The sequence below is a fragment of the Heterodontus francisci genome, chromosome 14 (genome assembly GCF_036365525.1).
Source record: "Heterodontus francisci isolate sHetFra1 chromosome 14, sHetFra1.hap1, whole genome shotgun sequence".
NCBI classification, from domain to species: domain Eukaryota; kingdom Metazoa; phylum Chordata; class Chondrichthyes; order Heterodontiformes; family Heterodontidae; genus Heterodontus; species Heterodontus francisci.
Genome location: NC_090384.1, coordinates 56480826 through 56506691, shown reverse-complemented (window position 1 = coordinate 56506691; position 25866 = coordinate 56480826). Strand labels below are relative to the sequence as shown.

Sequence of the window (25866 nt, the reverse complement as noted above, 5' to 3'; positions counted from 1 at the left end):
ATTCCAGTAGTTTATGGCAGATTTTACATTTGGTGGTATGCAAATGAGTTTGAGAAGAAACGTGAACAATAAACAGAAACCAAGAGAACTTTGAGTGCAGTTTGCACCTGGATCACTGTGCCCAAAACAGAAACTCTTAGCCCAGATGTCTTAGTGCCCACAGCTGGAAATAAACGCAAATTAATGAGAGCAGTGATGTAAACCTCACCTGGTTCCCACTCCAGAAACCTGATCACATAACATAGGTTTGCACTTCAGTGAAGTACTGAAGGAGTGCTGCACGGTCAAAGATGCTGTTTATGAGATGTTTGCTTTCTTAAGTGGATGTAAAAGATCTAGTCTCGTCAGAAAGACAGCACCTCCAATAGTGTAGCACTCCCACAGTACTGCACTGAAGTGTCAGGCTAGATTTTTGCTACAGCTCTCTCAACCTCAAGCCAGGTCTGTGCCTCTCACTGGGTTTATTAGCCCTTCCCTCCCAACCACCTCCCCTCCCCTCCCCCCCAACCCCAACAATGGAACAGAGAGCACCCAGGAGAACTCACCTAAGCTGGATACCAAGCAAGGCATGAGAAAAAGAAATGACTAGGCCAGCTCCTCCATGGAGGACAAAATTGTACCTTTAATAACAGCTAGCTGACATATTTACCCTCACCCAAAATAACAAATAGCTGTATCTCCAGTTGAAGCATCACCCCAGAACACTGCCAAATTTTGCAGACTTCCGCTTCAGTAAATCCCTCACTACCTTTTCCTCCACTCCTGAACAGGTTTTTGTGGATGCAGGGCGGCACAGTGGCGCAGTGGTTAGCACCGCAGCCTCACAGCTCCAGGGACCCGGGTTCAATTCCGGGTACTGCCTGTGTGGAGTTTGCAAGTTCTCCCTGTGTCTGCGTGGGTTTTCTCCTGGTGCTCCGGTTTCCTCCCACAAGCCAAAAGACTTGCAGGTTGATAGGTAAATTGGCCATTATAAATTGTCACTAGTATAGGTAGGTGGTAGGGAAATATAGGGACAGGTGGGGATGTTTGGTAGGAATATGGGATTAGTGTAGGATTAGTATAAATGGGTGGTTGATGTTCGGCACAGACTCGGTGGGCCGAAGGGCCTGTTTCAGTGCTGTATCTCTAATCTAATCTAATCTAAATCTAATCACCTCCATCCTGCATACCACCCTTACCTCAAAGAGGAAGCTCCGGACAGAATACTTGAAAGAAGCCTGAGAATGTGATCTATGCTAATCAATGAGAGAAGGTAAATGGCAAACAGTATTAAGCCAGGCATTCCACACCTACACCTGCATAGGTAAGAAATAAAATATGTTCACGAGACTTGGGAAACAGGCTCAGCAGGTGGAGGAGGCAAAAAACATACCCGAGATAGCGCTAGGAAACATGATCCCTCTATTTACTGAGCCACATATTTGGAGTATATGTAGGGGTGGGGAAATAGGAGTTATGGACGATGGAAAACTCGGAAATAGGGATTTCCTAAATATCCTGCAATTATGCCTTGTAAATATTTTCTCCAAGTTTCCCATTCGCAGCCAGCCTGATTGACAGGGTGTTTGCCTGTCCAGTGGGAAAGCCTGCAACAGAAGGAAGCAGTAGAGGAACAAGTAAGTCTAGTGATGGGTGGGCTACGAGATCATGGGATGCAAGGCATGGGGGGGGAGGGGGTGGGGGATGTGGTCGGTGATCACGGACATGGAGGTCGGGCAGTGGGTGATCGCAGGGGTGGGCAATCAGAAGGGGTAGCTTGTTTGGCTGGGAGGAAACACTCCCGCTCCTCCTCGTCTACATAGCATTGTTTCTGGGCCATTACATAGAATATACAGAACAGAAACGGACCTTTCAGCTCAAATCAGTCCACGCCGGCATTTTTGCACCTTATGGATCTAGCCCTTCTTGTTTCCTTTTACCGGATGGGTGGTCTGCCCAACATTAATTAAGAATAGAAATCTTGTTAAAATGGAGCACACAGCCTCCTTAAAAACTTTTAAAGACCAAGCTGCCTCCAGAGGCCAGATTGGTCATCTGCCTCCGTTAAAACGGGAAGTGGGCGGATTTGAGATATTTTGGATTGAGGTGTGATTTTTTTTTTTTAATTTTAACGTCCCACACAACCCCATCCTACATTTTTGGGGGTTGAATTATCCAACATGTTTGTACAAAAAAAATCTGTTCACAAATGAGTTGACAGGCTCAAGTATTTAGCAGTGCAGTAAATTTCCTTTAGCCCGGCCTAAACCAATCTTGGTCAATCCAGCCAGGACACAATGTTAGTGGTTCACTAAAGTATCCACTGATTACAGCTTTCTTCTGCCATTCATGTGGTATGACGTGTGTACGCAAGCCAGCAATAATATGTACTATAGAATACTACACTGACTATTTCCCAGGGAAACCAATTCAGCCTTTTGGTTACAGGATGGATCAACTGCACCAGGGCCACCATGTGGTGAGAATGTGGATTTGCAAGGATGCTTGATACATTCTTTGATGGGTCATAGTTGATATTCTGGTTTGCAATGTTACGTGACTTCTACGGAAAATATTTGTTACACCATCTACAGACTTGATAGATATTGCACAGAATTCAGCAAATCACCTATGGGATTTAATTTACATGTGTAATAGCTGCATTAAGTGTAAATATACATTAAGAACATGATTTTAAAACAATTAAAATAAGCTGCTGTAAATCAACTCAATTTGCTTACCTTTAAAAAAGGACAGTGAAAAGGCTTGTGGAACGGGAATTTCACACAAAATTCTGAACATCACTTGTAATGGCAACAACTTTAAAGTAGTCTACACCATGCCATTTCATACCAGGTCACCAATGGGGTCTTCCCCCATTGATGGCCTGTACAGCTGTTCCACATACATTAGGTTCAGTCCTTATCCAAATGGTAAAGCTACACACACACACACAATTTCCCCCATATATAGTCATACTGAAGCCACATTCACAACTCAAACACACACAGCTCCCCGTTGTCACTGAATCTCTACTATAGCTTAATGGGCCAAATTGACACCACAGACAGTGAGTAAGTGAATTGCAAGGCTATAATCCAATTAAGGACGTGCAAGAGATATGAAACACTAGATTGGATCATCACCTTACACTCAGTTAAAGGCTTCAACCATCCAATTAGAAAGTGAAGTAATTATTTCTGGTAAACATCTGCATCAATGAACTTGCAGCAATTACACAATAAGTAATCCTTCAATATGTTCACCATAGAGGACCAATATCCATTGCCGGGGACAGATTGATGCAGAGATATAAGACCAAATAATTTATTTTGGTCCCTTTAGTGTAGAACTGCTTCTAATTGTGTAAGAATAATTCTGGAGATTTACAAAAATATTCTTGCTATGATGATTACAGAATTGCAATTAAGTAACAGAGGAGGGGTTTTGCTTAATTTTAAATTTCCCATGGAAATGTGAAAATTCCGCCTCTACAAAACCTAATGAATAGATCTATTGTCCAGTATAACTGTATATTAAAAAGTGTCCCTGCCTCATTTCAGAGAGGGTTTGTTAAAGTGTATCAAACCAACTTTATAACTTTGAGAATCCAAGTGGATATTTTTTGAGAATCCAGTGTGGCAGCCAATGAGTTGGAGGCAGGGCAGGACTTACAGTAAAGTCTATTTACTCAGTAAACTGCAAAGCAGTCGGGAATAAAATAAGTTTCCTCCCACAGCCAAAGACTTGCAGGTTGATAGGTAAATTGGCCATTATAAATTGCCCCTAGTATAGGTAGGTGGTGGAGGAATTGAGGGAGGGTGGGGATGTGAGAGGGTAATGGGATTAATGTAGGATTAGTATAAATGGGTGGTTGATGGTCAGCACAGATTCGGTGGGCCGAAGGGCCTGTTTCAATGCCAAATTAAATAAATATAGGTCAATTAAAAAAATCTATTGTGGGGGTTGGGAAAGGGCCTCCATCTTTTTATTTTCTCTCCATCAATTTATTTTTTTTAAAAACAAATGAAAATTCATATACCTTTAAAAATTTAAACTTTTGCTAAGGGCTTGAAGCCCTTTAAAAAATGGCACTGGCGCCAGACGCCGTTGCTGGGGACAGTGCGGCCACCCCCTCTGCGTCATCAGGGGCAGCCACTCCACCCCTTTCATTTAAATGAGCCCCTACGCGAAATATCGTGGGGGCTCAGCAGTGGCACTTTCATCTCGGAAGGCCACTGAGTTCAAAGTGCGCTGCTGCGATGTACAGCGTGCTAATAAAATTCAGCTCACTGTGTGTAAAATCAGAGTCACTGACAGCAGTACAGTCTCAAGGTGTGACTGATGGGGACATTACCCAATTGTCTCCATTCCGGCCAAGAATAGTCATGCCACTACAGCCATAATTGTCTGCAATTTATCTCAGATATTCTTGTCCCTCTCTTCAAATATCTCCTTCCTCTTCTGAAGGTGTCGATTTCCTCCCTAAGGTATAGTTCCACAGGCCACCTCTGTGACCGTGTCCAAGTGCCCATTCTTCATTTTTTAGGCTCTATAGTGAGTGTCAGTAAGATATTCTTCAACAACAACTTGCATTTAAATAGTGCCCTTATTACGGAAAACAGTATTCAACTGCAGACAGACATCACAGCTGAGCCCAAGTTCCTGATAATGCATACCTTCAGGGTACCATTCAGGAGCAGTAAACCTGGGCATTGTCCCAGCTAAAAAAAAAAACAAAATCAGCACAGACCAGGAATCAAGCCTGGGGCTTCTTGATTTGTGCTGCTCAAAACACAATGTTGGCCTCGCTCAGTACCAGCATTCTCATTTCTGAGTCAGACATCAAGGTTCAAGTCCCACTCCAGAAACGCGAGCACATATCTATGTTGACACTCTAGTGCAGCACTGAGGGAATGCAGCATTGTTGGAAGGGATATCTTTCAGATGAGAGACTAAATTGAAGCTCCATCTGCCTGTTCGGATAGATGCAAAAAATTCCACGTGACCATTTGAAAAGTAGGAAAGAGATCCTGCTGTCCTGGCCAACACTTATCCCACAACAACCACCTCCAAAAGTAGATAAGATAGCTATTTACCTCACTGCTGGGGATCTTGCTATGTGCACTCTTATCTACATAGCAGCAGAGCCCACAATTGAAAAGCAATTCTTTGACTGAAATGCTTTGTGATGGCCTGAGGATATTTCTAGCATTTTCAAGTTATCTGCTTATATTATTCTATATAAATTCAAGTTTGTTCTTTTCATACTGTTTCTTCATCTTTCCATGCCTTTTACACTGTCACTGGATTCAGGTAAATATATTGTAATGTGGTAAAATTAAGTTAGAAAAACAAAGAGAATTCTGTCTAGGTTATTTTACTGTATATTATAGTCTTTTTTTTTTTAATTGCTTGTGGGAGCAGGAGGAGGCTCCCTTCTCCTTTTATTTAATGGATATTCAAATACAATTTCACGTAGGAATAATATTGCACATTGGATTTCAAAACCAAAAAAAGGTATCGGGACGGAGGTAAAACTCAGGTTAATTTTATTTTATCCATCGTTGGTATCTTGCCAAACCAGATGGTCATGAAAAACAAGCACAGTGAAAGTATCACCCAGGGTTCTGTGCCCATTTGAAATCCTATACCAACAGTAGTACAGGCTGATATAGGATACCAGCGTGCATCCAATATATCATGCACTGAAAATGAGCAGTGCTGTACATACTCACCCAGTCTGTATTACTCATGCTCAAGATGTTTTGCATTTTAAAAGAATTTTGATCCTGTTTCAAAGTGCTTCAGGTGAGCAACCTTTTTGAATTCTTCTTTGTGCAAATTTCTTCCTAAATCTTCTCCCCTCCCAGAGACGCTGAATCCCTCACTGGTGTCTGGTTTCACAGACAGGTATCACTCTAGGAACTTATCCAAGTAACCATTATTTATGTGTGAGGCCCCGCAATATATGGTCCAGTCCTCACCCAAAATTGACACACGCTATGAAGCGCCTTGGGCTGTTTTACTAAGTTAAAGAAACTATATAAATGCAAGTTGTCGTTGACTCGTTGTTAGGGAAGAAAAATGCATAAAACTAGCTGGAATCAGCTTAGTCAGGGAACAGTCAGCCATTGCTTAGATGTTACGATCTGCTGAAAAACTAATCATGTAAAGTTTGATTGGTCAGTCCTGTGTGTTAAAATGTTAAATATGCACAAACCTATACAGAAAGTAAGAATAGTTTCCAATCTGATCGACCTTTCATCAGAACTCATCAACCTAAACCATTGTGTGAGATTTTAACTCATTCCAGATTACCCATTTGCACAGCATTAAAAATCAGGCCAGTTAACTCCATTTTTCTCTCCACAGATGTTGCTAGACCTGCTGAGTTTTTCCAGCATTTTCTGTTTTTATTTCAGATATCCAGCATTCACAGTATTTTGCTTTTATATTATTACTGAAATCCAGAGATTGGGGTTCTAATTACCCTGTGCTATAACAGTATCTCGCCTATTGAGTTGGCATTGAAATCAATGTAAGAGCCTAAGTTGCTGTACTTCTCCACCAGTTACCCATTACACATTCCAGAAAAGGTTAGGCTGGTGCATTCAGGTGTAAGTGAATTATTAATGATATGATCAGTTATAATTATTGTCAATTAACCTCTCTGGCCCTGAAAATTTAATTTTAGAAGTGTAGAGTCTCATCCGTCAGAATTTAATAAGCGTTGGAGTTTTTTTAAAAATTTCTTTTAACTTTTTTGGTGTGTGTCTTACCTCTCTTCAATCCCATCTTTCTTTCCTAATCTTTATTTTTCTTTCTGTACATCATTTAAATCTAATTTATACTTTCTACCCGAGACTCTTTGGCAAGACTTGAACTCACTCAAAACCTCCCAGTTACTTGCAGAGTTAAAATCATGCCATTTTTGTCTCAGTAAGGTTTCTTCAGGCTGATTGGCTCGCCAGCCATTCTGTTGTTTGCCTCACTCTCACACACTACAGATCCCCCTGTAGAGGGCAGTGAACTGGATCACATATCTAATGAGAAGCCTCCACTCAAAAGCCCAGAGAAACTCTGTGGGCAGCTACCAGTGGAGTGAATGATGAGCAAAGTTCCTTCGCTGCTGATTCCAAAATCCAGGCCGATGTTTCATGACATAGTTAAAAAGAGTCTACATAGTATTGTGTTATTAGTTGCTTGCGTTTTCTGCATTTGCATAATTTTATCATTTATAAATAAATAGTTTGTGTGTGAACAATACAATCTCACAAGTACAGTGATTTTTACCTTTTTTTGTGTGAAGAGGACAACTTCCATAACTTTCAATGCAAAAATGCTGTACTAACAGGGTCATTGTTAGTCCCGTGAAATGCTGTCCCATTCACAGCATATTCAAGGGTGCAAGTTTCAGTTTGTGGCAGCGGCAAGTCTAATCAGGGGAACTGCAAGAAAAATGCAAAAATTCTGGTGACACTGAACATTTGATGAGAGAACACAAGTTGGTTGTCAATTCAGTTCTAAACCCTTCCAGAGAACTGTTTCCTCAACGGCATTACCATCGCAGAAATCCCCATCAACATCTGCAAGTTACCACTGACCAGAAAATGAACTGGACGAGCCATATAAATAATGTGGCTACAAGAGGAGGTCAGTGGCTGGGAATTCTGTAGCAAGTAACTCACCTCCTGTCTCCCCAAAGCCTGCACACCATCTACAAGGCCCAAGTCAGGAGTGTGATGGAATACTCTCCACTTGCCTGGATGAGTGCAGATCCAACAACACTCAAAAAGCTGAACACCATCCAGGACAAAGCAGCTCACTTGATCGGTACCCCATCCACAAACATTCACTCCCTCCGCCACCAGCACACAGCAGTATGTACCATATACAAGATGCACTGTAGCAACTCGCCAAGCCTCCTTCAGCAGCTTCTTCCAGACCCACGACATCTATCGCCTAGAAGAACCAGAGCAACAGATGCATAGGAACTCCACCACCTGCAAGTTTACCTCCAAGCTACATACCATCCTGACTTGGAACTATATCGCTGTTCCTTCACGGAGTCAAAAACCTGGAACTCCCTTCCAAAAAGCACTGTGGGTGCACCTACACCAGCTGGACTGCAGTGGTTCAAGGCGGCGGCTCATTACCACCGTCCCAAGGGGAATTAGCGATGGACAACAAATGCTGGCCTTGCCAGTGATGCTCACATCCCATGAAAGAATAAAAAATGCTGCCCGATTTACTCAGTGCCTAGCATTTTGTTTCAGATTTTCAGCATCTGCAGTACTTGCATTTTTTGAAAAAGGAAACTGCTTTTTCGCTATGAACATTAATTAGGAATGTTGGGAAAACTCTCAAATTGTACTCTGTTTTGACTAACAACTGATATGTTGCAACTGCATCCAGTAACAACCAAAGTGCCTCCAGCTGTCTAAATCACACTCATTTTACTACCCTTCTCCAAACCAGGCCATGCCTCTAAAGTACTTCATTCAACAGAAACAACAAAACTTGTTCCCATCTAAAGACAGACTAAGCTTGCATTTCTATAGTATTTGGCATGTCCAGCATGTTCTCAGGACATACTGAAGCACTTCACACCAAAAAACAACTTTTGAAGTATTGGCACAGTTATGTAGGTAAATAAAACGGTCAAACTGCACACAGCATTGATCCACAGAAAGCAGCAAGATAAATTAATTTGTTTTTGGTGGCATTTGATATGGAAAAAGAGTGGCCTGGACAGCAGGAAAACTCCCTGCTCTTCTTCCAGTAGTGCAATGGGATGTTTTACATCCATTGGAACAAGCATACAGGGACCTAGTTTAACGCCTCATCTGAAATATTGCAGAACTTTTAAAATGTGAGCAATATGCAACACAAGAGGGAGGCTTGTCTGAATTTAAAATTGCAGATCAACCTTGGCCAAGTATTTTTTGCAGTCATATTTTCATGTACCATAACTTATATAATGTAAATAATCAGTTATATAGCATTAGTGAGCGTTTAAAACTCAACAGGTTGAAACTACTATAGGGTTTACAATTGAAACAAAAAATTTCAACAGAAAAAATTTGGGGGATTGAAATTTGTATTTACACATTTTTAACTTCGATTCCATTTACGTTTGAGGGGTTTAAATCTGAAAACAGTGCTATTCACGAAAGATCTTCGACCCTTCGTCCTCAAGCTGACTGAAATGCTGATCCATTCTAACATGCCATTCATAATGTAGAGTACATATTCACAAAGAAGCTGGATTGAATTTCATTCTGCTATAATGCATCTTTCTTCTCCAGACTGCCCCTAGTTGCCTGTGAAATGATAAGAATTCTAAAGCAGAAGAAAGCTGAGTTTTGGATAGATGTAATCACCCACTATGTGACGCTGACTTTTACAGTTTTCTCTCAGAATCCCTAAATAGCTCACCAAATACACCTCCCGGTCATTCATGGCAATTATAATGACTCACGTGTTACCAATTACGCAGAGTCTCACTCTTTTTTTAAAAATGAAGCACCTTGAAATGTTTTACTACATTAAAGATAAAATCATAGATCGTACAGCACAGGAGGCCATGATTTGGCCATCGTGCCTCTTTGAAAGAATATCAAATCTAGTCCCATACCCCAGCTTTTTCCCCATAACCCTGCAAACTAGTCCTCGTCAAGTATATGTCCAATTGCCTTTTTAAAGTTCCTATGGAAGTTCCTCTCAAAGACCTTGATATTCTTTCTATAGTGTGGTGCCCAGAATTGTACACAATACTCCAACAGAGGCCTAACCAGTGATTTGTAAAGGTTTAGCATGCCTGTATAAATTCAGGTTCTTATTCCACGAGCTTAAAAAGTGTCACTCGATTTGAACCTAACAATAGCACATTAATACACACACAACCCAGGTCACCAGTTATCTGTTCTTTTATCTACCTTCCCTATTTCTTTCTCCTCCTTAAGATATTGACTCCTTGATGGATTTTTTGGTTCAGTGGGCAACAGGCACTTTCCGGTACTTCATCTTAATTAGTTATTCTTCACAGGTGAGTTTTGACGAGTGTCAGCAGGCTATTGGACAGTGGGAAGTCTTCATTCCAGCTAAAACACTTCCAATCCTCACCCAACACTCACAACATTTTCAGAGAGAGGGGAAGGGGAGGCTGCGGGACAGCAATCTGGAACACGTGCCCGATCGGATTTTCTGCTCAATGACATGTATGACACAACTCTCAAACACACTGTAAATTTATAGTTTCAATTATCTCCTGCAACATCATGATGCAAAATGTGTTTCAGGATTTTTTTTTATTTTCAATCAACACTTTGTTAACAGATAAATGAATATTTTGTCTGAGTGGTTGCACTATTTATTTATCAAACAAAGAAGGTTGTGGTTCAAGTCCCACTCTAGGACTTGAGCAGAGAGAGGAAAAAAAAAATCAAGGTTGACACTCCAGTGCAGTACTGAGAGAGTGCTGCACTGGCAGAGATGACATCTTTCAGATGAGACGTTAAACCGAGCCCCCGTCTATCCTCATGTGGGCACAAAAGATCCCATGGCACTATTACAAAGTGCAGGGAGGTTATCCTCAGTGTCCTGGCCAATATTTGTCCTTCAATCAACATCACAAAAAACAGAATATCTAGTCATCATCATACTGCTGTTTGTGGGGGTTTGTTGTGCACAAATTGGCTGTCTCATTTCCTACCTTCCAACAGGAACTACACATCAAAAGTATTTCATTGGTTGTAAAGTGCTTTGAGACATCCAGTCATGAAAAGCACTATATAAATGCAAGGGTTTCTTTCTTTTTGCTTTCAAAGATATAACTTTCAGGAACTCCAGTTTCCAAAGATTTTTGTAATCATGTCTAATGGTATCCCAGGAGGTTTAATGCAAAGAATACTTTTATGTCAACAGTCTGCTACCTACAGCTGTAGCAGAGTAACCCTGCCCAAACTACACCACACCATAATGGAGACAGATTCTGAACCCCCAATAGCCTCATTAGGTCCTAAGAGCAGATGTCTGGAAAAATGTGCATCCCCACTGTTCCAATAACAGGCTCCAAGATCACCAGTAGCAAGCTGCACATAGAGAATAGCAGCACTTGGTGGTTACAAGATAGAGAGAGAATAGGGACAACATTCGATCAATCTTCAGTCATTCATTTAGGAAATACTAGTTTCCCACCCCTACCTCCCACCACTGCAGCCAACTTCAATGACAAGTTTTTGCCTCCATCACCCTACCATAGAGTTTATTCCATATTTTGAGTGCTGTTCATGCAAACAACTTCCTGAGGTCAGTCATAAATATGCCTTCTGCCTGTTTAAACCAGTGCGCATAATGGCACAGTTTAACAAAATAATCTGGATTTCATTTTCCGATACTGTTCACTATTTTATAAGCCCACAGGTTTCCACTTCAGGACTGCCCTCCTAAAAAGGTCCATCTGAAATAAAAGTGCTTAATCATTTACAAAACCAAAAGCACTAATCGGTGTATAAAGTCTTTGGCAAGCAGGTGTGAGCAAGAACACCTGCAGATAAAAATGTGTACAGAGGCACCTCCTTGTTCCTGGTAATGGTAAGCACCAGTCCTCTGGTACCCAAACTTGGTAGGCATTATTTAGATATGAGTCTTGATAGGATACACTATTCAACTTGAGCAGCATCAATGCAGAGAATTGGGTTCGGAGAAATTTATTTGCACAGGAAGTTTATTGGAGCCTGGATTGATTGAAGCAGAGACCATCGCAATGGATAAATATTTCAAGCAGGAGGATGATACAAGGCAATGAGATTCGTTTTGGATTTTTCTAGTAAAGAGCCAGTACAGACACAATGGGTTGAATGGCTTCATTCTGTGTTGCAAAATTCTAAAACTGCTGATGCCTAAATTGCACTTTTCATTCAACTTATGTACTCTATTTGAAGAGAAGTTGATAGGCTCCATTCATGTCAATGTGACAAAACATAATCATGTTGCTCTTCTACAACACTGCAAGTATTGAATTCAAACATTTTTTCCATTCACCCTGCACATCAGAGGCTTGCTTCATGCCCGGAAATCATTAAAGTTTGGAGGTAAACTGATGGTTGGCTTATGTAACTGGGTCACGCATGGAAGTAGTATCATGAGCCTATTTTTCATGTCTGTATACCATAGATTAGATCTTCATATGGATGGAGGACCATCAAGCAACCATCATTGGGGTTAAACATTTGGGACAAATTCTCGAACACACTGAACTTTCAACTGTGGAGAATTGAATAATTCAGAGGGAAAACGTGTTTTGACTCAAGAAGCAATTGCGATAAGTAAAAACTTGTTTTTTCTCCCCCTACCAAATGTTATCCCTCTAGCATACGGTTGTGCAGACACCAAAAGATCTGGGTATATCATGCAAGTGGCCATATTTCAAGTGAAACTCGAGATAGCGATCTTGGCAGTCTGTGACTACAGAGCAAACTCTGATGCTATCCAACAACGATCACTAGATAGCAGTCAGGAATGGGAACTATGGGGAGGGGGATTTGTTTCTATCTGGTGAGGATGCAAGGAGACTGATTGTAGTACTCCTACAGCCTTCCATGCAGAGAGAAAGAAACTCAGATTAGGTAGGAGATGGAACCAGATACCTTTTTGGTCTGTAGGTCTCAAAATCACAGCAGGCTGTGCTTTTGCTCACTGGGCTAACAGGAATGTGCCAACACTGCCCAAACCCAAGTATAGTGATGAGAAAATGCTATTTCAGTCGCAAAGAATCTCAGAACAAAAAGAGTAAAAAGTGTGTGTTTCTAGCACACCCACAGCCCAACACCAGAAGTAATGTTTAGCAACAGCTGCAGGAGTCTTTACTGTTCCAGTGAAACAGTGCTAGAACTCAATGTTGAGCATAAACTGCTCTATATTAATTTCATAGTTAAAAGCATAATCATAGGCCTATTATTTCCAATGAAAACACAGAAGAAACTCATACTGGAAACAAACTCAAACTTGAAAAGGGAATTTTGTTTTTTTTTTAATGACCTCTGCGACAGTAGCAGTAGTAAGCTTAGCATATAAACAAAGAATTACCAACTACAAAATCTAGGGAACTGTGTAAAAATAGACAATAAATTATTCACGTTCAGCAGACTCATGATTCAACTTCAAAAACATACTTACTTGTGTGGATCAGGAAAGACTGCAAAGGGAGCAGAAGGCTTGGACTGGGATGGTGTGCAGTTTACTTAATTGTAGTCCCATTCACCAAATAATACAATTGCAGAAATTGAGTTCCGAAGAAGGGTCACTGACCCGAAACGTTAACTCTGCTTCTCTTTCCACAGATGCTGCCAGACCTGCTGAGTGAATCCAGCATTTCTTGTTTTTGTTGCAGAAATTGTTTGATTATAGCTCTCCCCTGACAATTTAACGGATAAATGCACCATACATACTGAGCCATACAGACCAGCAGATCCCACTCAGTGCTGATCTGAGTCAGAACAGCATCCTCAGGAGGGATTTAGAAGAAAAAAAGTTGGATTAATTTGTGCCCTGAAGGCACTACCACTGCAGTAACCTCTAATGTTTTTATATTACAGAACTCTTTCTTAATAAAGTGAACAGTTACTGGTGCTTGGAATTAATCCCACTTGATGACTTATTTCCAAAGTTTAGGGAAGCTCCATACAGGTCAGCAAATTAAAAAAAAAAAAAATTGTTGGATTGATCAGGTGGAATGAATGTAAAAATCAACAGGGAGCAGAAAAGATGCAGAGAGAATGGGCATTCAGAAGCAGCAGCATTCATACCAAAGTAGAGGATGTGGCTAACACCAGGGCTATCAAGGTAAATGCAGTGCAAGGGACATCCTTGGCAGAAACCTGGACAACTATTTTTGCAAAATGCACAATGTTGAAATTCTTCTTTGGCCTCCTTATCTCGAGAGACAATGGGTAAGCGCCTGGAGGTGGTCAGTGGTGTGTGGAGCAGCGCCTGGAGTTGCTATAGAGGCCAATTCTAGAGTGACAGACTCTTCCACAGGTGCTGCAGAAAAATTTGTTTGTCGGGGCTGTTACACAGTTGGCTTTCTCCTTGCGCTTCTGTCTTTTTTCCTGCCAACTTCTAAGTTTCTTCGAATCGCCACACTTTAGCCCCGCCTTTATGGCTGCCCGCCTTGAAATACACTTCCATTTTAATGAAGTTAGTAATGTGTTAAACAATGTAACATAACTTCAGCTAAAAAAAACATCACCAGCAGCCCAACTCTCAGACCATCACTGGCTCTCAGTCCTTTTGACCTGTTCAAGTTCACAGTTAAATGAGTGGCAAAGAGTTTACCATGTTCATACATGGGGAGGACATAATTACATCAAATCACCAGTCACAGCTGTGATTTTTTTTTTTTTATATTGCCAACACTCCTGATTCAGAGGAGGTTTATATATATCTTGGCAATTCATTCACAAAGAGTTGGAGACCATTTTAATCAAAAGAGTCATAGAGTCATAGAGAGATACAGCACTGAAACAGGTCCTTCAGCCCACCAAGTCTGTGCCAACCAACAACCACCCATTTATACTAATCCTACATTAATCCCATATTCCCTACCTTCCCTCAATTCTCCTGCCACCTACCTACACTAGGGGCAATTTACAATGGCCAATTTACCTATCAACCTGCAAGTCTTTGGCTGTTGGAGGAAACAGGAGCACCCAGAGGAAACCCACGCGGTCAGAGGGAGAACTTGCAAACTCCGCACAGGCAGTACCCAGAACCGAACCCGGGTCGCTGGAGCTGTGAGGCTGTGGTGCTAACCATTGCGCCGCCCCAAAAGATAGGTAACTAAAATAATTAAGCAAAAATACAAATGACTAAGTTTCAAATCAAAACAAATAAAAACGTAACTATTAAATTATTCTTAAACAAATGGTGACATCAAATTCTGAAATTGGTTAGCACTGGAAATATATTTCCTTCAAAAATTAATTTTCCAATAATGTGATTTGTCATCCACTTCTCAGAACAATAATCACAATTCATACTTGCACAGTCTCCAACTACATTTAAACTGCACAGTGCATGACTGGATGCCAGGAAAGAGAGAAAATTAGCAGGGAAGGGCAGTGAGGAAATAAAAGGAATGCATTTTAAAGCCAGTGTGGTTTCTGCACTTACAAGACAACTTACAAAATATCAATTGTACCCTGTGGGTCTTCATAACACACCCAAACATTTTCATTATAATAGGGCAATATAAAATTGTGCAATACTGCAGAACGTTCATGCAGGTCAACCAGTTTCCAACTAAACTACTTCACTGGTTTGTATTCGTACATTGTGTTGATTACTCATTTGAGACCAAGTATCGAACTTGGGATTTTCCATGTTTTAGTACAAGACTGAGGTGCACATAGCTACTGAGCCATCAGTGCAGCACATCTCTTCTTCTTTGGCCTCCTTGTCTCGAGAGACAATGGGTAAGCGCCTAGAGGTGGTCAGTGGTTTGTGAAGAAGCACCTGGAGTGGCTATAAAGGCCAATTCTAGAGTGACAGACTCTTCCACAGGCACTGCAGATAAAATTGGCTGTCGGGGCTGTTACACAGTTGGCTCTCTCCTTGCGCTTCTGTCTTGTTTCCTGCCAACTTCTAAGTTTCTTCGACTCGCCATTCTTTAGCCCTGCCTTTATGGCTGTCCGCCAGCTCTGGCGATCACTGGCAACTGACTCCCATGACTTGTGGTCAATGTCACAGGACTTCATGTCGCGTTTGCAGATGTCTTTAAAGACATGGACGGCCGGTAGGTCTGATACCAGTGGCGAGCTCGCTGTACAATGTGTCCTTGGGGATCCTGCCATCTTCCATGCGGCTCACGCTGCTATGTCCAGACTGGCCAAGAAGGTGTGAGAAAATGGCGCACCGACACGGAACACAAAAGTCCGAGTGCATCAAGCCTGTGTCCTCAGTACCCTGCTCTATGGCAGCGAAGCCTGGATGACGTATGTCAGCCAAAAGCGACGTCTCAATTAATTCCATCTTCGCTGCCTCCGGAGAATCCTTGACATCAGGTGGCAGGACCGTATCTCCAACACAGAAGTCCTCCAACATCCCCATCATATACACCCTACTGAGCCAGCGGCGCCTGAGATGGCTTGGCCACATGAGCCGCATGGAAGTGCAGGACATGCAGCAATGTAATTACGTCACAAATTTATAAATTCTTTCCTAACAGCAGCCCACATCCTGCGAATGAAACCTCTCAAAACCAACCAAATAAATCATGATTAATGTTTACACTTTACAAGTAGAACATTTATCGTCAAATTCGGCAGAGAGTTTCATCTGTTGACTTTTTTTTTATTAAAAATAAAACCACCCAGTTTGTATATCCACTTCATTTGGATGCATATTCTTAACCAATTTTTCACCCACTGCATTTTACTTCAAATTGTTCTAGGAATCTTTTTAAAAAACACATAAAGGAAGAATTTCCCAAACTAAAGAGTGATTTCAGTACATTATCAGTTTTCCATAATTTTTCTCTTCTTCCATCTTCTCCTAAAGGTGTTCGGTACAGTACTGTGACCACCGTCCAGCACCTCACCAAAGAGACAACAGTTTCTTCCCACACCATACAAAGTTCATTTTGTAAAGTCATTTGGCGGAATGCCTCATCACCAGAACTTTCAAACAAGCATCAGGACGTAGCTTGGCTGGTGGTGAGAAGGGCCCTTCCCGTCAGATCCTTCATGCACACCCGAAGTCTCGCCCCCTCCACACAGTGCCCCCGCATTGGCTGTGGTGGGGAGAGATGGTCGCCCACCTCCTCCTGGAATGTGTCTTTGCAAAGCAGGTGTGGAAAGAGATGCAGTGGTTTTTGTCGAGGTTCATCCCAAGCAGCTCTGTAACACAGGAGTCTGTGCTGTACGGGCTGTTCCCAGGGACACACACCAAGACAAACATCAACTGCTGCTGGAGGACTATCAATTCGGTGAAAGACGCCCTTTGGTCTGCCCAAAACTTGGCTGGTCTTCCAGCGCAAAGAGTTGTCCACCACCGAATGTTGCAGACTGGCACATTCCAAGGTCCAGGACTACGTGCTGAGGGATGCACTAAAGCTTGGGGCAGCCGCAGCAAAGGCTCAATGGGGAAAGACCACAGTGTAAGGACCCCCACCAAGCTGAACTGAGGGGCTGGATCCATGGGAGACCCCTCGAACTGTATGGTTGATATTTTCATTTGCTGTAAATGTGAAACTGTAATTGGCATGACAATAGTGAAATGGAAGGGTTGTGAAGAAACTCATGATAGTATAGAAGGAAACTGATCTCCCTTGCAATGTTTGTATTTTTTGGTGCTGTTTGAAACTGTTTGGCAATGTAATTTTTGCAGATTTTTATGAATAAAGTATATTTTGGAAATAAAAAAAAAAATTTTGTTTCTGAATTATTCCATTTTGAATGTAATGCATTCAGTTCATTGTAGCAGATAGTGAATGAGCTGCAGTGCCCTGACCGTCAGTGTCTGAGATCAACTAACTCAATATAAATGGAGAATTGAATTCAGGATTTTATTACGCTGTAGAGCTCAGATGGAACAGATCGTGGATTCAATCCTCGTCTCTTTTGAGTGCGTTTACCTGAATTAAGATGGGCGCTATTACTGGCCTCAGCACCCCAGACGAGAAAGCAGGCAAAAACACAACCATGCTTCATTCCTGATCATGACTAAAATTTTGGTTGACTAGACATTACGTACAGACACAAGTTGTGCTCAGCTAGGAGGTGCCCCCCTCCCCTAAAGTCTGGTATCATTAGTGAAGTACCAGACAGCAGCCAGAACCCACGGAACCAAACCACCATGAGAGAGATAAAAAGCAAACCATAAGTCTACTGTTTTTGAATTAGTAACTGCCTATATTCCAATCTGCACAGTTATGTTGTTCTAGTATAATTTTCCAAACAGAAAACTTATTACAGCTGATAGACTGAAAGATGTACAGAAATATTCAATGTCGCATACATTGTTCGCCTCATTCATGGCTCATGTTATTCAGCAGTATCCCCCTGGACTCCCAACACTTGGTTCTCACTATCTGATTCCATTTAAGTTGAGAATTCATTCCATTTTACAAGTCATTACACAAAGCTTCAGAATCTAAACAGAGTTTTTATTTTCCAAAAATACATGGAGACAATGAATGAACAACCTGTGGAGAGGTTGTTAATATATTTACTGCATGAAAACATCCTTGATTTTCATTTCCCTTGACTTAAAATCCCAAGTCAAGTAAACATTTAGGAAGCTACTAAAAAGGTACAAAAAAGTACCTCTCCCATATATTTACAGTGACAGTGAGTGAACATCTGGTAATGATTTACTTACTGGTGAATATAACAGCTTCATAAAAATCACTCAACAATATCCAACTTGTAGTAAAATGCTTAGGTTTATTGAAACAATTACACACTAAACAAGGAACAGGTTTTGAAATCCATTTGTTTCTAGAATCTGTAGACTTCACATTTATAGAGCATGCTGTTAAAACATAATCTCTTGTCAAACTACTGGGGCTGAGCTGTCTTCCCCTCCCCCACCCCATTACATTTGGGGTACTCAGAGCTCACCTTGTTAATATAAGCTTACCAATACAAACCACATCATCAAAAAGGTTGAAAGCATTTCAAAAATGTATTTTGATTCCTATTTGAAGAAACAAGTTACTGAAAGGTCACAATATATCAGAGCTACAGGAATCTGCAATAAATATTTTTCAAATATCTGGGTAGGAACTGTGGCAAACTTGCTTGGTTTTAGAAAGAACAATGACAGAGAAAATATTTTGCAGGGGGAATGAATTTCTGCAAGATATGGTCTAGAAGGCACAGCAGGCAGTATTCTGAAGTTCTGGCACACAAAGCTATGGAGCACAGAAACGTGAGCTCACAGTTGCAATCTGATATATTGGCCTTTGAGGAAGTGCAGTGTGGATTTACTAGAATGCTATCTAAACTCTAAGGGTTAAGCTTAGAAGAGAAAATAAACAAACTAGGGTTGTATTCCCTGGAATTTGGAAATTTGAGGGAAGTAGTCAAGGCATTAAGGGGAACAGATAGGGTGGATAGAGAGAAACTACTTCCACTAGTTGGGGAGTCTAGGACTAAGGGCATAGTCTAAAAATTAGACCCAGATCTTTCAGGAGTCAGGAAATGCCTCTTCACACAAAGGTGGTAGAAGTTTGGAACTCTCTTCCATAAATAGCAATTGATGCTAAATCAATTGTTAACTTTAAAACTGAGATGATAATATCACAGTATCACAGAATAATACAGTGCAGAAGAGGACATTCGGCCCATCGAGTCTGCACCAATGCATTAAAGACACCTGACCTGTCTACCTAATCCCATTTGCCAGCATTTGGCCCATAGCCTTGAATGTTATGACGTGCCAAGTGCTCATCTAGGTACTTTTTAAAGGATGTGAGGCAACCCGCCTCTACCACCCTCCCAGGCAGGGCATTCCAGACCGTCACCACCCTCTGGGTAAAAAAGTTCTTCCTCAAATCCCCCTTAAATCTCCCGCCCCTCACCTTAAACTTGTGACCCCTCATAACCGACCCTTCAACTAAGGGGAACAGCTGCTCCCTATCCACCCTGTCCATGCCCCTCATAATCTTGTACACCTCCATCAGGTCACCCCTCAGTCTTCTCTGCTCCAGCAAAAACAACCCAAGCCTATCCAACCTCTCTTCACAGCTTAAATGTTCCATCCCAGGCAACATCCTGGTGAATCGCCTCTGCACCCCCTCCAATGCAATCACATCCTTCCTATAATGTGGTGACCAGAATTGCACACAGTACTCCAGCTGTGGCCTTACCAAAGTTCTGTACAACTTGAAACATGACCTCCCTGCTTTTGTAATCAAAGCCTCAATTGATAAAGACAAGTGTCCCATATGCCTTTTTCACCACCCTATTAACCTGCCCTTCTGCCGTCAGAGATCGATGGACAAACACGCCAAGGTCCCTTTGTTCCTCGGAACTTCCCAGCGTCAGGCCATTCATTGAATACCTTCAGCTAACAAAAATCTAAGGGCTATTAAGGGAAAGGCGGGTACATGGAGTCCAGTCACAGATTAGTAATGATCATATTAAATGGCAGAACAGGCTCAAGGGGCTAAATAACCTACTCTTGTTCCTATAGTCATGATACTGATATTATTCTCAAGCATCAAGACAATGACATTTGGGAGGCAAGAAAAGTTAGAGGAGATACATCAGGATGTTTTTGTGTACCTCTGACACCAGGGAAAGAGTGGCAAATGTACAAATGATACCAGTAAGAGTGAGACAGGTGTAGCATGGAATGGAAGTCTACACTTTGATCCACAATTAATAAAAATGAACCATGGAAACTAGAAGAGGGAGAAAAAAATAATTGGGAAGGGTATTATATACATTCTCCGAGAAAAATTGTGCTTACTCACACATTTGCCTTGCATATTTTGTTCTGAGTTAGACAAGGTCACTGGCCAAGAATGACAGTGAGAGTTTGAGTGCAGAACCTGCACATTGGTGAAAATGGCTGCTGCAGAGAAAATATGTCATTCCAAAGAATGGTACAGGTAATGGATACTTAATATTTAAAGATGGACAATATATGGTAAATGCAGGACTTTGTAGTGCCATCATACTATAAAATATGACACTTAAGACAGGCAAGTATCTAATGAGGAAGTCTTACCTACACATAGAAAATCCATGCGCAAGTCTAAATTCACGGTTTGAATAAAACATAGTCAGGTCTCTGCAGATCTGTCTCAGCACATTTTTTTAAAATCTGTTATTCTACAAACTCATTTAACATAAGTAATTAAGTTTTAAGAATTGTAAAATGAAGATTTAAGACAACTTTCAAAATTAATGAAAATACTAATACACTTGTATATGCATACCTGCAAAACACAGAAAAGCTAACAGTTTCAACTAACTGACAACTCAAAAAACATGCAACTAAAGAAACAGTCTTGCATAAAAGCCATATGACCAAGGCCACTGTTTCAAGACAACTGAATAGGTTAAACCTCTGTGCTTTGTTGGATATCAGGATTTTTATCAATAATTTGGAATCAGATGTTTCAATACCAATGTTTTGCCTGTAAAGTGGGATAAAAACTAAAAGTACACAAAAATCATTAGATGTAAACTATCCACTTTTTTGGGGTAAATGGACAGTTTTCTCACTCCCACCCATTCACGCTTCTCGTGCAGCGATTACTAAAATAGCTTTTGTGACTCTGGCTGACTGTTCTGGTTAACGGAGATTCAGGTAGGTGGGAAGTTACAGGCAACACAAGGTACCATTGTAACATTAATTGGCAGCCAGAATTTCTCCAATCTCATGATGCCTGGGGAATGTGACCACCAATTGATGGAGAGCAAAGCAGGATAAGATCGTTGGGGGATGGATTATCAGAGCCACTGCAGGAGAATGAAATGAATTTAGCCCACAGACACAGTTAGAGACCGGTCAGGCCAGCAAGTGTACCAAGGGGGACAGAGACAGGACAATCAATCAGCATTCTATCTATATCCCCAGGGCCTGGTACATTCAAATCCATGCTGTCTCTAACTGCATCCAAGGGCCTGGTTCACTCAGCCTTTGCCCAAAGACTAATAATTTGTTCTCCAGAAACCTTCATTTGTGTCACTCTCTCCTCCACTTCATTCTCCATCAACTGACCATACACATTCATTACCTGGGTTAAAAGGCTGCTCCTGCCTCAAGGGTTTGAAAGCTTCTAGCTTCCTATCCATGCTCGTCAGTTTAAAAATGGAGACCAGTGGCAGCTTGTGCTACTCATAATTCCCTGCACAACAGGAGCCAATCTGAGAGAGTCACACAGACAGAAAAATTTCAGCGGACACCACACAAGGACAAAGCTGGCTGCCTGCTCAAAAATAAAATATATTTACTGTACGTGTGTGTCTGTATTCAGATGGTACAATAACCACAAAAGAACTTGCGTGTTAAATTTACTTCAGCATCTGCACTTTGAATCAGCTACATAACTATTAAATAAACCATAGGTCTTACAACAAAGGAAAGTCAAGGACGAGAAAAGGGCATTTGTCCCACTGAAGCATGTCCTTCTGGAATTCTAACAAAATATCCATTTAAATGTACTTTTAACATCCTCAAAGGTGTAACATTCCTGATATTTATCATCCTTTACTAATTTATACCTATTACCTATGGTGCTATAAGTTTTTTTTATTCATTCATGGGATGTGGGCATCGCTAGCTAGGCCAGCATTTATTGCCCATCCCTAATTGCCCTTGAGAAGGTGTGATGAGTCGTATTTGAAAGCAATATTCTAACCATAACTGCACCACAAAATGATATTGAAGAATTTCATAGATTAAATTTATGCAAGCATTTGCCTCAGCTACCAAATGTAAGCCCTTTGGTAACACATGCAGTTGGAAACTGAACATAGTGAACAACACAAAATCTTGAGCTTGTCACAAAGGCCCAGACACTAGTGACTTATGGCATATGTCTAGATCTCCAAATCAGCAGCTAAAGGAAAACAGTAACCGTTAATAACCTGGTGGTTTATCGACCAGTGGAAAAAAAAACTAGTCGCCATTGTAAATTGCCCCTAGTGTAGATAGGTGGTAGAGAATGTGGGATTACTGTAGGGTTAGTATAAATGGGTGGTTCTTGGTCGGCACAACTCGGTGGGCCGAAGGGCCTGTTTCAGTGCTGCATCTCTAATAAATAATAATAATAACCAACACGCTACTTAGAACATAAAAGGCATGTATTTAAGATTCATGAAGAATCCATATTGTCAGATATATCAACAATGGTTTTTAGGAACTTTTTAAACCCAATTAGATTTTTTTTCTACATTACAAAACTACTAGGGAGCCAATATGGTGCAGAAAAAAATCTAATGATCTAGGCTTCAAATGAGAGTTGTAAATAGATTATATACCATCAGACACTTTCCATTTGTGAAACCATTTCATAAGTCACTCCTACACGTTAGGTTTCACGTATACAAAATATAAAATCAAGACTTGGAAAACCAGGAATATATATATTTTTTTTAAACGCTACTTTTTTTAAACTGGGAAGTGGAAAGAAAGCATTTTCGATTTGAATTAGGTACTGAATAATTCACCGCGAGGGGCTGCTTGTCACCATAGCAACCACACAAATTGCAACGTGGAAAAATATATTTTGTCATTACAACACCTTATTTGTGAAACGACAGAGCAAAGATTAACATCGCCTGCATAAGTGGGACACTGGAGTAGCCTGCACACTTCATAAATTCCCTCTTTACCCACCATACCAACCCCATTCATAACAATCAGAGACGCGGGCTGTGCAGGTCGTGAATTTGCACATTGCTTTGTTTTTGGCGTTTCACCCAACCGAGGCACACAGTCTGATTTGCATTGGAATAGAAGGGAGGACATTTATCCGCTTTCCTTTTTCTCTGGTGCTGTATTTTATTTTTTTAAATACCGATAATACCAGGAAATGCCACAAATAAAATGTGCCGTTTTGAAATGACACAAACCCAAGTTCAAACACTGCAACTCGCAATCTCACAGGTTGTAAAACTTCACGTGATTACCTGTTGCTCACATTCCACAATCATATGATCGCCTCAGCAATCATTAAATATTTGCAGCAGCCAGAAAACACCCAATAGTAAGTACAACCGGGAGTAAATTCCACCTTCTGATTAACCTTTGTCCTTTCACTTGCAATATGAAATGAAAGGCCTTTTTCTAAAAGAAAAAGCAAATCCACCAAACAGCAGACCCACTGGAAACAAGACAGGTGGATCTGAGGCAAAGCGGGATCTGGTAACTAAATAGGTTATTGCCTGATTCACCTGCTCGGAGTCTTACAAGTTTGCAGCAACAGCAAAAAAAAAGCACCAGTAAATAACTCACTTAATGAAGTAGCTGGCTCCTTCTTCACTGAAACCTTCCTCCCATCCTCGAGGTAGATCTGGAAATAAAGAGATGGAGGGAGAGAAACCCCAGTCAGCGACTGAAACTTTGAACCTTTACGTTCCTCTCAATTACAACATAAATATATAAACAGGAACTGCAGCTTAAACCAAAAAAAAAGTTACTAAAGTCTCGCTCGACCCACCTGATCGGATCATATGGCCGGAGTTGACAGGTTCGGCAGTTCGTGGATGTAACCAAGTGGTGGTTCGTGTTTGATCGCTGCGGGAAACAAAACAAAGGGATACACACACAAATAAAATAGTAATTACAAACAACCTGAAATCACAGAGCGCTTAAAAGCTGCAAGACTGTCTGAAAGTTGCTCTTGGGGAACGTACTCAATGAAAAAGATCCGACCATCCTCACAGACCCCGTAAGAATAGTGAGCAGGTAGCGTCTCCCGCCTCAAATCAGCCGCCATGATCCTGGCGTGAAAACTCACTCCGTCTCTCAATGGTCTCCCGGATTATCGGCCCTTGATCAAGGACGCGCCGGGATTAAAGGAACAGCTCGGGTTTGTGCCCGCCGACAGAAAATGACAACTCCAAAAAAAGGTCAATCCCTTTAAACGAGGCACAAGCGCCGATTAACGCATCAGCTGCCAGAGCAGAGAAGGAGCTGGGAACATGTTTTGATAACATGCAGCAGCGAAGGAACAACCAGTCATTATATACCCATTCTGCAATGTTTAGTGTTGCATACCTGTTACTAGATAAACTGTACCAAATGAATCAGATCACTCTTTAATCCAATTACATATCAAATTCTTTTATCAACCTCTACTACAAATTATAACAGGATGGATATTGATTTTTTTGTTACTCTTACTGAACATTGTTTCTTGAGAAGTGTACAGTAAAATGTCAAAACTGCCAGTTCTCTTAAATAATGGTTGAAGTGACTTTTGTTCTGAAGGGGCACTTACCCTCCAGGACTGTCCTGGAGTCTCCAAGAATTGGAGATTAATTTTCTGGGCACTACTACGAGCAAGCCTGGAGAAAAATAATAGGGGCATTTAAAAAAAATGCTTTGAACACTTTTGTTTACTGAGTATAAATTATTAGAGATGGGGAAATGCTGATTGGATAGACAGGGCAGGAAGTCAAGTAATGAAACCTTCAGGAATATAGTCAACCAGAATTGGCATTTTTACCACCCCCCCAACCCAACCAACCCTGTACCTTTCATCATGCCCTTACAGCAGTTGACACATCCAAAATGTTTGGACCTGACCACACAGCATTTGCCTATGAAGAGGAGTGGCATTGTAGCCAGCAGGAGGGGTGCAGTGCATGAGCACTTGAGTAAGAAACCACGGCAGCATCAAAGTCACTGACACAAAATATATCAGCTGATAAATTCTGAAAAACCTATCTAGTAAACTTAAACTATCAAGTTCAATAAAATAAATTCATTGTCAAAAAATTTTTTTGCTGCCTTCCCAAGCTTAACCTGGATCCCATGTATAATTTGTCCTTATCTCAGAGCCCAGCTGTGGGTAATGGAACCCTAATCCTCAACCCAATGTTAACCGTAATCCCAAATCTAATCTCAATAATTTGCCCTCAATTCCATGAGCTTTACCTTTGGCTAACAATCTCTTATGAGGAACTTTATCAAATACCTTCTGGAAATCCATATAAATAACATTCATCTGTCTACTACTTTCAATTAGGTTCATCAGGCATGTCCTACCTTTTACAAATCCATGCTGGCTCTCTCTGATCAGCTGGAATTTTTCAAGGTGTTCAGTTACTCTATCCTTAATTATAGGCTCTAATAACTTCCTGACAGCAGATCTTAAGCTAAATGGTCTGTAATTAATAATAAAAACATAAATTTCTG

At 41.1% G+C, this 25866-nt stretch overlaps 1 protein-coding gene across 4 annotated transcripts in view; it reads right to left on the bottom strand.

Annotated features, from left to right (window-relative positions):
* plekha7b (pleckstrin homology domain containing, family A member 7b) overlaps window positions 1–24549 on the bottom strand; it is a 549182-nt gene extending 524633 nt beyond the window's left edge. For 2 of the 4 annotated variants that reach the window (XM_068046273.1, XM_068046275.1), the window contains exons 1-3: window positions 24360–24549; window positions 24164–24240; window positions 23959–24016 (exon numbers count right to left, since the gene is read on the bottom strand). In XM_068046273.1, the coding sequence (XP_067902374.1) occupies window positions 23959–24016; window positions 24164–24240; window positions 24360–24442 (218 nt within the window). In that variant the 5' untranslated portion in view covers window positions 24443–24549. The remainder of the gene's footprint in view (window positions 1–23958; window positions 24017–24163; window positions 24241–24359) is intronic. The other 2 variants (XM_068046276.1, XM_068046277.1) reach the window with 1 other exon arrangement.
* Between the last annotated feature and the right edge of the window lie 1317 nt (window positions 24550–25866).